The following is a 12271-nucleotide window of genomic DNA, read 5'->3' on the forward strand; positions in this document are numbered from 1 at the left end:
AAATGCAGTCAATTGAGCTGAACTTGTGTTGAACCCGAAATATTGCTTTAATACAAAATTGATTACAATAATGATGTTTTAATTTATATATTAAATATTGTGTTGTCAGGATTCACAAAAAGAAGGTCGCAGAGGCAGCCCTTGCCCCGCCAGGGGAATTGGCCATCCGCATACTCAACTACCTTGACGACTGGCTCATCCTCGCCCACTCCCGAGAGTTACTATGCGCCCACAGGGACCAGGTCTTCAGCCGCCTAGGTCTTCAGGTCAACTGGGAAAAGTGCAAGCTTGCCCCGGTTCAGAGCATCTCTTTTCTCGGCATGGAGTTGGACTCAGTCTCAATGGTAGCGCGCCTCACCAACGTGTGCACGCAGTCAGTGCTAAAATGCCTCGCCTTGTTCAAGCACGGTGGTTCCTATAAAACATTTCCAGAGGCTCCTGGGGCATATGGCGTCCTCCGTGGCTGTCGCACTGCTGGGGTTGATGCATATGAGACCGCTTCAGCACGGCTCCAGACTCGAGACTCGAGAGATGGGCATGGCACCGCGGCACGCACCGTGTGTTTATCACCCCCACCTGCCGCCAGATTCAAACCCTGGACAGACCTCTGCTTTCTACGGACCGGAGTTCTGGTCACCACAGATGCCTCCAAACAGGGTTGGGGCGCCATGTACAATGGCCCCACTGCGTTGGCACATTAACTGCCTAGAGTTGATGGCTGTATTTCTTGCCCTACGGAGGTTTCTCCCACTAATTTGGGGCAAGCACGTCTTGATCCGTTCAGACAGCACCGCGACAGTAGCATACATAAATCGGAGTGCGCTCCCGTCATGTCACAACTCGCCTGCCATCTCCTCCTTTGGAGCCAGCAGCGACTCAGATCGCTGCATGCCACTCACATCCCAGACAGCCTCAACACGGCAGCGGACGCGCCACTCTTTACCTCCCCCCAGCCTGGGCAGGTGGTGGTCCCCGCGGGGTCTTTTTCCCCTGATAGAATAGGAGTTGGAAAAGAACGCCTGCCCCGATGCGTGTGATAGCGTTACGATGGCCCCAGCCACTTTGACTCTATGCGAGAAACATAGAGGGAGAAAAGGCGCGGCTGGCGCGGCCTGCTCCCATGCTTGGCATGTCGCCTTGTTCCCCCCTTCGGGGTGCCAGGAACCTAAAAGTTTTATGACGATTTTATGGGGCGTTGGGGAACGGTACGTGCAGTCTGACGCAGCCTGTCGCTTTGGCACGCAACTGCCTGCCCGCACCTGCATCAGCAGTGCACGTACACGGCTCAGCGCATGGCATGATTAAATATGGACCCCTAGTGTTACTATTGTAATCTCCATTCCCTGATGGAGGGAATGAGACGTTGTGTCCTCCCGGCCATGACACTGAATGGAGCCACTGTTATGGCCGAACCTCATTCTCGGCTACTCAGGGCAAAAACCTGAATGAACAGATACTCGATTCCCTCCCTTTATACCCATATGTCCGGGGGCGGGAGACCCTCAGTGTCGCTTCTTCGACACAATGTCTCGTTGATGGTCAATGGGAACGGAGGTTACAATAGTAATACTAGACGTTTTGACCCACCAATACAAAATAATGGATAATTGATCCGTGGCATTTCAGATTTGGCGTTCATCTCTTTCACCAAGAAAATATCATCAGCTTCAATTGAATCTTCACTTTTATTATAGTAAAACTGTGTGTTTGTGTTTTTGCAGAACACTCAGAAAGGAATAAACCAGAACATCGTCAGTCCAGGTAAGAAGAGAGTGTAACACGTCTCTGAACATGAACTGTTCTGACACACAGTCATTCCCTCCAGTTGAACCAGCAGTACCAGAAATACCTGTTAAGTCACGCTGAACTCCCGAGTGTGCTGCGATTACGTCACGCCAGATCTATCTGCTGACAGACCTCATCCAAACAATACTCGTGCTTGTGTTTCAGGACTGTCATTTATCGACTCTTTGCTCAAGGGGTGTGTCGTGTAACTCTCTTGGAAATCTGGCATTGAGTCCGCAACTGTAGAGTCACTTTTGGAAGCGGAGAGACTCTTAAAAAAGACTATTACTCAAGTCTGTCTCTCTCTCTTTCTCTTTCACAGTCAAGGGCCGCTGTCGTCCATCCGAGCTGTCTTCAAAAGAAGTGAGTTTGCATGTGTTTAACTACGTTTGTGTCATGTAAAGCTTGATTTGTGTGTTCTGTCCATTGCTTGCACGTCAGTTTGGTCTTTTGTGTTTGTGTTTCGGACGGAAATTGCGCAGCTCCTACAAGAACGAGCACTCAAAGCGACCATCAAAGAGACAGGAGGTTAGTGCATGCCTGTTTCGTACTCCGTTTTGTTACTCTGTTATCATTTACTCACCCCATGCAGTGTCATTTGTGGGGTGAATAATGTTCTATTCTGGATCTTATGTAAGTTATTTAAGCAGTGTCGTTGTCATCACAGACGTCCAGAAATCACCATCCTGTCTGCTGAACTGCTGCAGTCTAATGCCTGGTTTCCAGGGGCCTCTGGAGCTTTTCCTCCAGCCCCGCCCCCTGCCCTGCCTTCTTGGACTGCAGCCTCGGCGACAGTACAGGTGGGTGGAGTTTAAAGAAGTGATTTAGGGGATTATGTCATACAAGTGGTCAGACTTAAGTTGGTGTGGTCTTTCTCCGTAGCTCCCTCCTCCCTCGTATGAGCAGGTAATCAGAGAAAAGAGCCGGGAACAGAGCACTCGCTCCTCCTCTTCATCATCTGCACCTCTGGCTTCTCGTCACTCTTCCTCCACCATCGCCACGCAGACAGACACGGACTCGCCTGGCCCACAAGCCTCTGCTGCTCGCCCAAGTAATTATTACATTCAGTCATACTTGTAACATAAAATGTCATATTTATGAGATCAAGTCAAAGTTACGAGACAGTAAGCCATAATTATGAGATAGTGTCATAATTTAGATATAAAAAGTCTTTATGAGATGAGATGGTAAGTCATGGTTATGGCGGAAATGGGCTTCCATAAAATGTTATTTTTTTTTACATAAGTACATTCGTATTTGTATAAAAGTGAAAAACAGAGGCCCATATGGTGGTTTGCTGGTTTTAGTTGGTTTAAGCTGGTCTAGATGGCCTTCCAGCCTCAAAAGTGCCCAAAAAAACCCTAAAACCATCAAAACAGACCAGACTAGGCAGCTTGGCCCAGCTGAGAAGACTAGTTAAGTACCTTAGGCTAGTTTAAGATGTTTTTCAGCCAAATTCAAATGCAAAATTAGCAAGTCTTCCTATTTATCTCCAGTTCGCAGACCACCCAAGCCCCCTCGCCCATCGCTTCCTCTCCAACTCTTGGACCCTCTCATTGAATCAGACCCGTCCGATTTTCCCGCCAGTACCGAGTTTTCGACGCAAGACCCTCCGATCAAACCACGTCCCGATTGTAGCGTTCAGACTGACTTTGATGACATCATCGCTGACACCGGTCCACTAGACCCCACTGCCACGGCTTCCACTCAGATCAGCTTTGATACCCCACCTGAACCAATGAAAAAGGAGACAAATGCACGTCCCAGACCACGCCCGCGCAGCAAGGTCGCCTCACGGCCAATCGCCAGCGAGGACGTTCTGGATCAGCCAATGACGAGAGAGGTGAAAGTTCAGACTCTAGTGCGTTTAAAGGACGATGGGGCCGATAGCATGCTCGCCGAATTCAGCGACGGTTTCTCGAACTTCTCCTGCAAATACTTCGAAGACCTGCTAGAAGTGTTTGGTTCAGATGAAACTCACGTCCTTGATGCTAAACAATGCCAGGCGAGTGATGAAGATGAAGAGGAGGATACATCTGTATGCGACTCTGTCATCTCTATAGTAACACCTGAACCTGTAGAACCTTTAAATAGACCACAACCACGACCCAGAACTCAAATACCCAAACCCCTAATCGTCCCAAAACCTTGTACCCAAGAAACTGAGGATTTTGAGAGCGGAGAACCTAACGTTGAGCAGGATCCCTTCAGACAAACCTCCAGTCATCCTGTACCACCACCCAGATCTCTTCTAAACAATCATCAGAGCCCGTCAGATGTTTCCAGGGTTTCTCCATCCACCAAACCTTCTGCTATCCAACCTGAGAGCGCACCTCTGAAGCACCAGCTGCCAACCATGGCCTTTAGTCCATCTGAAAGGAGATATTCAGATGATCAAGCCACAAACAGTTCTTCAAACACTCCACTGAAGGCATCACCAGTGATGTCCACTGACCGAAGCGTCGGAAAACGTGAGTGTGTTTTGAAATAAGAGTTCTAACTAGATGTGACAAGCAGCAAGACATTTTGTGGGTTGTTTGGTTTCTGTTTCTGTCGTTCAAGGTAGCTCCGCCCTCTTCTCATTGGTCCTCTTGCTACATAGCTGCATATAGAGCGCAACAGTCTGGTTCTGGAAGTAAAAATTGCATTCATTTTCTCCATAGGCACATACGTTAGTGACGATACTAGGGATGGGCATTTTGGTCATTTTATCTACTCGAGTACTCGGACTAATTACTCGCCAAGTACTCTAGGTGCAGTGACGTGTTCATAACTGTATACGGTTGTGGCCAAAAATATTGACACCCTTGTATTCAATACGTTTTGTAGGTTCCCTTTGCCAAGCTAACAGCTCTGAGTCTTCTCCTATAATGCCTAATGTGGTTGGAGAACACCTGGCAAGGGATCTGAGACATTCATCCATTCTGAATCTCTCCAGATCCTTCAAATTTAGAGGTCCATGCTGTTGGACTCTCCTCTTCAGTTCACCCCACAGGTGTTCTATGGGGTTCAGTTCAGGGTACTGGGATGGCCAAGGCAGAACCTTGATTTTTTTTGGTCAATGAACCATCATTGTCCTGCTGGAGGATAGAACAGTCCCATTTTTAGCTTTCTGGAAGAGGCCACCAGGTTTTGATTTTTTTCTGTAGGTGTATGATAGAGTCCATGATCCCATATATCCGGACAAGGTGTCCAGGACCTCTGGCAGAAAAACAGCCCCACAACATTAAAGATCCAGCCACACATTTAACCGTGGGCATTGGGTACTTCTACATCTCTATGTTTTCTGCCAAAAAGCTCTTTTTTTGTGTTGTCTGACCACAGAACCCGGTCGCATTTGAAGGTGAAGGCCCTGAGGGTGGAAATGGCCATTTTCAATGCTTTGGCTATTTTCTTATAACCACTTCCCATTTGTGAAGCTCAACAACCTTTTGACGCACATCAGAACTATATTTTATATTCTAACCCACTGTGATTGATGATTAAGGGAAACCAAATTGGGCAGTTGCTAGGGAGGGTAGAGTCACATGGGGTAACCTCCTATATTTTTCCATTGTTTTCCTTTCGATTACATCATTCGCAATGCTTCATGGGATTGTAGTTCAATCCCTCATTAAAGATGTTAAGTGCACAGTCTTGTATCTTTGCTATTGTATTGTATAAGGTGTGTGTATATTTCAGGTCCATCTGTCCCCAAACACTCCCGGCCGCCTCCACCTGTGATCAGAAAGGTGTCGTCCTCCTCGCAGGTAACAGGATGTCTCTGTTTTTGCACTATAGGGAGGATTTTTCCATAATAAGTAGTTGGCAGGTTTATTTGGAAGTATATGAGTTTTCCAAGTGTGTGTATGTGTATGTTCAGGTTGCTGAAACTACAGTGAATGTTTCCATAGCGACAGACGCCCCGGTTCCCCCGCTGCCCCCGAGGTACCTGTAAACATCACCAAAGAGTTGAATTTCTACGTCGTGAGTTAAAATGAGCCATTTGTGGTGTGTTTAACCATCCATCGTTCATTCTCTTTGTCTTGCAGACCCAGTGGTGTTAGACTCCTCCCTCTCCGTCCTCCTCCAATCAAAGTGACCAAACCAGCAGGCCCCGCCTCCTCCTCAACCACTGCATCTAATCAGCAGCCAGGCAGCAGGGTGCCAAAGAGAGGTCCTCCCCCTCCCCTCCCACCCCGGCCGAAACCAAGACATCCACTCTATAGATATTCTGTGAGCATTCTTAGAATTGCTTTTAATCGTTTTAAATGTAATGTAAAGGAATTTGTGTATTATAAAAGGATTGATTCACCCAAAAATGAGGGAGGGTAGGGTCACATGGGGTAACCTCCTCGTGGTCACTATAATGTGATTCTCGCTCTCGGTGGGGCGTGTGGTGTGTTGTGAGTGGATGCCGCGGAGAATAGCGTGAAGCCTCCACACGCGCTACGTCTCCATGGTAACGCACTCAACAAATCTTTTGAAATCATATCACCAAAATGTAATTATACAGCGATAATCTTCCCCTCTGCCATAGCTCACCGACCTCATTCATGCCCCCCCTTTAGACACACCATATTTGACATCATTCACACCAGACGCATCGGTTTTCACATGTCACGTGTCTGATCGTGACTCTACAAGTTTGAAAAATACAACCACAAATGAGATTTCCAAGAGTTCCAGAAAATAACAAATTTATAGAACACTAATTAATCTAATACACATTCTGTGTTCACTAGAGCAAACTTAATCAAGACAATGTGGAAGAAGTGAATGCTGACAAAGAGCAAGAGGAACCATCTTTACCAGTTAGTACACAAACACACACACACACACACACACACACACTCTCACATACACACATTCACACACACACTCACACACACATACACACTCACATACACACACTCACATTCACACATACTCACTCACACACACACACACTCACACACTCACACACACACACACATACTCACACTCACATTCACATTCACACATACTCACACACACACACAAGCAAGTTATGCAAATCAGGTATTAAACAGTTTTTTAATGTTGTGTTTCAGGAAGAGGAGCAGCTTATTGTCCTGGACAATCCAAACACTGCTCACACACAACTCAATACACTTCATGAGCTCTGGCCATCAGGAGAGGTCAAAGGTCAAGCTGTGACTGTCTCTGGAGGTCTGGACGCTTCCTCCGAGCAGCAGACACAACCAAACGCACACAACAGGTGATACATAACAGTAGACAAAACATGAAAGCGATCGCTCTTCTGCTGTCGTTTATGCTGTGAATAACTGCTGACAGGATCAAAGTGTGTTCAGTTCACCTGTGTGCTGGTCTGTGCAGGGGTGCGGCTCGATTTGCATTCAAGGGGGAGGAGGGAGAACTGAGCTTCGGTGAGGGTGACGTGATCACTGTAACGGAATATGTAAATGAGGAGTGGGGGCGGGGCACGCTGAATGGACGAATAGGAATCTTCCCTCTCAATTTCATCCAGGTGAAAGAGGAAGCTGAAGCGTTGCCAAGGAAACCGGCTTTGGAATCACCTGGTAAATATGAATGAATGCTTAATGCTAAAGTCAGTAGGGTTGTAGGATATACACTAATCAGGCAGAATGGCTAGACTGGTTTGAGCTGACAGAAAGTCTACGGTATCTCGGATAACCACTCTGTACAATTGTAGTGAGCATAATAGCAGAATGCACAACACGTTGTGCATTGAGGCGGATGGGATACAACAGCAGAAGACCACGCCGGGTTCCACTGCTGTCAGCCACAAACAGAAACTGAGGCTGCAGTGGGTCGACCATCTGTGTACATCAGCAGAAATCCACATTTTTCAGTACAGACGAGGTTTTCCCATTCTTTACCCATCCGGGTACCAACGTAACACTTAAAGGTTACTTCCTGCAACACCCTTAAATTTAAGGGAAACTTTAGGGCGATCTGAATGGAAGGTTACACTTAAGGTGCTTCATACAACTGGCCACAGAGCGTCTCAGTGTATAAACACACTGACATGAAATATTGATTTGAGGTGAAATTAATTTATTAGTTGACTTGTAGAGATCGAAGAGGGATACAAGAATAGGAAAGATGACTCGGATGACGGTTGAAATGATGCGATAGCCCAATCAGAATAGAGTATTCCAGAGGTTACACTAATTGTCGAAACGCCCCTTCCAAGGTCGGAATGCCGATATTCCCTTCTCCACTTGAAGGCCGCATATGATAAATATAAGAAGGGAGGATTGTTTTGACAGAATTGGTCTCTCTCTCTAGCGCCCCCTGCAGGACGGAGGAACAGAGGAAGGGCACTTTATGATTTCTCCCCGGAATATGAGGATGAACTCTGTCTGAAGGTGTGTTTGGGTCACTGATGTTCAGTTAAGGCTGATGTTAGAGCAGCAAAGTATTTTATTTCTAAGTATTGTTTGTGTATTTGTGCAGGCAGGGGACGTGCTGTGTGAGCTTGAAGACATGGACGATGGGTGGTTTCTGGGAGAGTTTGGTGGGAAACGTGGCATCGTCCCTAAAAACTACATTCAAAAAATGCCGGACCCCTGAACACGACTAGATAAAGACGTTTGAAATGTACATAATGCCATTCCTGTCATGTTGGTGTACAGCTCCGATGATGCACACGTGACGTCTCATCCCACGTGGAACATTTGCAAACATTTTCAGTCTCATCCGTGGATCTGTATGTTGCCGTATGAATGTGTTTACATTTTTAACCCAGTTAACATAACGATTCATTTTCAGTCCTCTATTAACTTGTTGCTAATTATAAGTTCATGCAGTAAGTGATCAATAAAAGACACAGTCTAACATCCTTAAAACAAGATACACTTACTGGAAGAAGATATTAACAATTGTTCACCAATTATGCCTTGAATAATGTTTATTTTTCTTTTTTTTAAGCATAAACTGAACTACATTTAGTAAAGTTACACTTAAAACAAGACAGAAATACTGAATAGGATTTGTATTTTATTTTGCAGTGTAGGATCCTAAAATTTGACCACAAGAAACATGCAATTATACATTTCAAAATTGTGGCGATCAGATGTTCAGTTTAGAGATTGACCTTAGTTCTATGTCCCCAGGATCCCATGTTCCACAGATGTATAGAGTTCTATGTCCCCAGGATCCCATGTTCCCCAGATGTATAGAGTTCTATGTCCCCAGGATCCCATGTTCCCCAGATTTATAGGGTCCTATGTCCCCAGATTTATAGGGTCCTATGTCCCCAGGATCCCATGTTCCCCAGATGTATAGAGTTCTATGTCCCCAGGGTCCCATGTTCCCCAGATTTATAGGGTTCTATGTCCCCAGGGTCCTATGTTTCTCATATTTATAGGGTCCTATGTCCCCAGGATCCCATGTTCCCCCTTATGTATAGAGTTCTATGTCCCCAGGGTCCCATGTTCCCCAGATGTATAGAGTTCTATGTCCCCAGGGTCCTCTGTTCCCCATATTTATAGGGTCCTATGTCCCCAGGGTCCTCTGTTCCCCAGATTTATAGGGTCCTATGTCCCCAGGGTCCCATGTTCCCCAGATTTATAGGGTCCTATGTCCCCAGGGTCCTCTGTTCCCCATATTTATAGGGTCCTATGTCCCCAGATTTATATGGTCCTTATTTCCCCAGATTTATAGGGTCCTATGTCCCCAGGGTCTTATGTTCCTCATATATATATAGGGTCCTATGTCCCCAGGGTCTTATGTTCCTCATATATATAGGGTCCTATGTCCCCAGGGTCTTATGTTCTTCATATATATAGGGTCCTATGTCCCCAGGGTCTTATGTTCCTCATATATATAGGGTCCTATGTCCCCAGGGTCCCATGTTCCCCAGATTTATAGGGTCCTTATTTCCCCAGATTTATAGGGTCCTATGTCCCCAGGGTCTTATGTTCCTCATATATATAGGGTCCTATGTCCCCAGGGTCCCATGTTCCCCAGATGTATAGGGTCCTATGTCCCCAGGGTCAAATTTGACCTGAAAATAGGAGGGTTAATGTGTGTTAACAGAATATTGAACTCAATCTCAGTTGCCTGCACGTCTGAGACCATCAATCCGCGCATCTTATCACGTGACTTGGTTAGCGCATTTCCGTGGGGACGTGGCGCATGTGGAGGCTTCACGCTATTCTCCGCGGCATCCATGCGCAACTCACCACACGCCCCACCGAGAGCGAGAACCACATTATATCGACCACGAGGAGGTTACCTCATGCGACCCTACCCACCATAGCAACCGGGCAAATTTGGTTGCTAGGAGACCTGGCAGGAGTCACTCAGCACGCCCTGGATTCGAACTCCTGACATCAGGTGTGATTGGAAAAAATGTAAGCTAATAGTTGCCGATATTTTCAAAAAACTTTTTTATTATTATTATTCCTCTGTGGCTGGGACAAAAAGCAGAAAAAAAGTTCCAAAATGTAACTATCGGCACTGATTAATCTGTAAAACCGATATATCCGTTCAACCTCTAGTTTACTTTTCATTCGTTCACTAAAGACCCAGCTTACACACAATCCGCAGACTTGATTTACAGTTTCTGCACCGATTGAGGTGGAAAATATATGGAATTTTGTGGAATAGATTTAAAGCGGAGGTTGGGGACATTGAACCGGAGTGGGCAATGTTCAAAGCTTCCATTGCCGAAGCCGTGGCGGAAAGCTGCGGCCTCATGGTTTTAGGTGCCGCAAGGGGTGGTAACCCTCGAACACCGTGGTGGACACTGGTGGTCAGAGAAGCCGTCCGACTGAAGAAAGAGGCCTTCCGGGATTTGTTGTCCCGGAGGTCTCCGGAGGCAGTTGCAAGGTACCGACAGGCCCGAAGGGCTGCGGCCTCGGCCGTGAGGGAGGCAAAGCAGTGGGTGTGGGAAAAGTTCGGAGAAGCCATGGAGAAGGATTTTCGGTCCGCACCAAAGTGCTTCTGGAAAACCGTCCGCCACCTTAGGAGGGGGAAACGGGGAACCATTCAAGCTGTATACAGCAAAGATGGGACGCTGTTGACCTCAACTTAGGAGGTTATTGGGCGGTGGAAGGAACACTTTGAAGAACTCCTAAATCCCAACATGCCCTCTATGGTAGAGGCAGAGCCGGAGGCTGATGGGGGATCAGATTCTATTTCCCTGGGGGAGGTCACTGAGGTAGTCAAACAACTCCGCAGTGGCAAAGCCCCGGGGATTGATGAGATCCGACCAGAAATGCTGAAAGCTTTGGATGTGGAGGGGTGTCATGGATGACACGCCTCTTCAACATTAGCGTGGAAATCTGGGACAGTGCCTAAGGAGTGGCAGAACGGGGTGGTGGTGGTTCCCCTCTTCAAAAAGGGGGATCAGAGAGTGTGTGCCAACTACAGGGGTATCACACTTCTCAGCCTCCCTGGTAAAGTTTACTCCAAGGTGCTGGAGAGGAGGGTTCGGCCGATTGTCGAACCTCGGATTGAAAAGGAACAATGCGGATTTCGTCCTGGCCGTGGAACGACGGACCAGATCTTTATTCTCGCAAGGATCCTGGAGGGGGCCTGGGAGTATGCCCATCCGGTCTACATGTGTTTTGTGGATCTGGAGAAGGCGTATGACCGGGTCCCCCGGGAGATACTGTGGGAGGTGCTGTGGGAGTACGGGGTGGGGGGATCCCTTCTTAGGGCGATCCAATCCCTGTACGTCCAAAGCGAGAGCTGTGTCCGGGTCCTCGGCACAAAGTCGAGTTCATTCCATGTGGGGGTTGGTCTCCGCCAAGGCTGCGCTTTGTCACCAATCCTGTTTGTGATATTCATGGACAGGATATCGAGGCGTAGTCAGGGTGGGGAAGGTGTGCGGTTCAGTGGGCTGGGGATCTCATCGCTGCTTTTTGCAGATGATGTTGTCTTCATGTCATCATCGGTCCGTGACCTTCAGCTCTCACTGGATCGCTTGGCAGTCGAGTGTGAAGCAGCTGGGATGAGGATTAGCACCTCTAAATCTGAGGCCATGGTTCTCAGCAGGAAACCGATGGAGTGCGTACTCCAGGTAGGGAATGAGGTTTTGCCCCAAGTGAAGGAGTTCAAGTACCTCGGGTCTTGTTCACGAGTGAGGGACAATGGAGCGGGAGGTTGGCCGGAGAATCGGGGCAGCGGGGCGGTATTGCACTCGCTCTATCGCACAGTTGTCACAAAAGAGAGCTGAGCCGAAAGGCAAAGCTCTCGATCTACCGGTCAATTATTGTTCCTACCCTCACCTATGGTCATGAAGGTTGGGTCATGACCGAAAGAACTAGGTCAGCGAGTACAAGCGGCCGAAATGGGCTTCCTCAGAAGGGTGGCGGGCTTCTCCCTTAGAGATAGGGTGAGGAGCTCAGTCATCCGTGAGGAGCTCGGAGTAGAGCCGCTGCTCCTTTGCGTTGAAAGGAGTCAGTTGAGGTGGTTTGGGCATCTGGTAAGGATGCCCCTGGCCAGCCTCCCTAGGGAGGTGTTTCAGGCACGCCCAGCTGGGAGGAGGCCT

General features: G+C 47.6%; 1 protein-coding gene across 1 annotated transcript in view; it reads left to right on the forward strand.

Annotated features, from left to right (window-relative positions):
- The window catches only part of LOC127625094 (SH3 domain-containing protein 19-like), a 13737-nt gene extending 5000 nt beyond the window's left edge, over window positions 1-8737 (forward strand). The window contains exons 2-15 of the mRNA XM_052100162.1: window positions 1722-1761; window positions 2108-2148; window positions 2268-2313; window positions 2453-2585; window positions 2668-2836; window positions 3282-4256; window positions 5467-5534; window positions 5648-5712; window positions 5817-6000; window positions 6510-6578; window positions 6837-7003; window positions 7123-7325; window positions 8059-8138; window positions 8227-8737. Of these exons, the coding sequence (XP_051956122.1) occupies window positions 1722-1761; window positions 2108-2148; window positions 2268-2313; window positions 2453-2585; window positions 2668-2836; window positions 3282-4256; window positions 5467-5534; window positions 5648-5712; window positions 5817-6000; window positions 6510-6578; window positions 6837-7003; window positions 7123-7325; window positions 8059-8138; window positions 8227-8343 (2357 nt within the window). The 3' untranslated portion in view covers window positions 8344-8737. The remainder of the gene's footprint in view (window positions 1-1721; window positions 1762-2107; window positions 2149-2267; window positions 2314-2452; window positions 2586-2667; window positions 2837-3281; window positions 4257-5466; window positions 5535-5647; window positions 5713-5816; window positions 6001-6509; window positions 6579-6836; window positions 7004-7122; window positions 7326-8058; window positions 8139-8226) is intronic.
- Window positions 8738-12271: the final 3534 nt, after the last annotated feature.

This window comes from Xyrauchen texanus, chromosome 31 (genome assembly GCF_025860055.1).
Source record: "Xyrauchen texanus isolate HMW12.3.18 chromosome 31, RBS_HiC_50CHRs, whole genome shotgun sequence".
NCBI classification, from domain to species: domain Eukaryota; kingdom Metazoa; phylum Chordata; class Actinopteri; order Cypriniformes; family Catostomidae; genus Xyrauchen; species Xyrauchen texanus.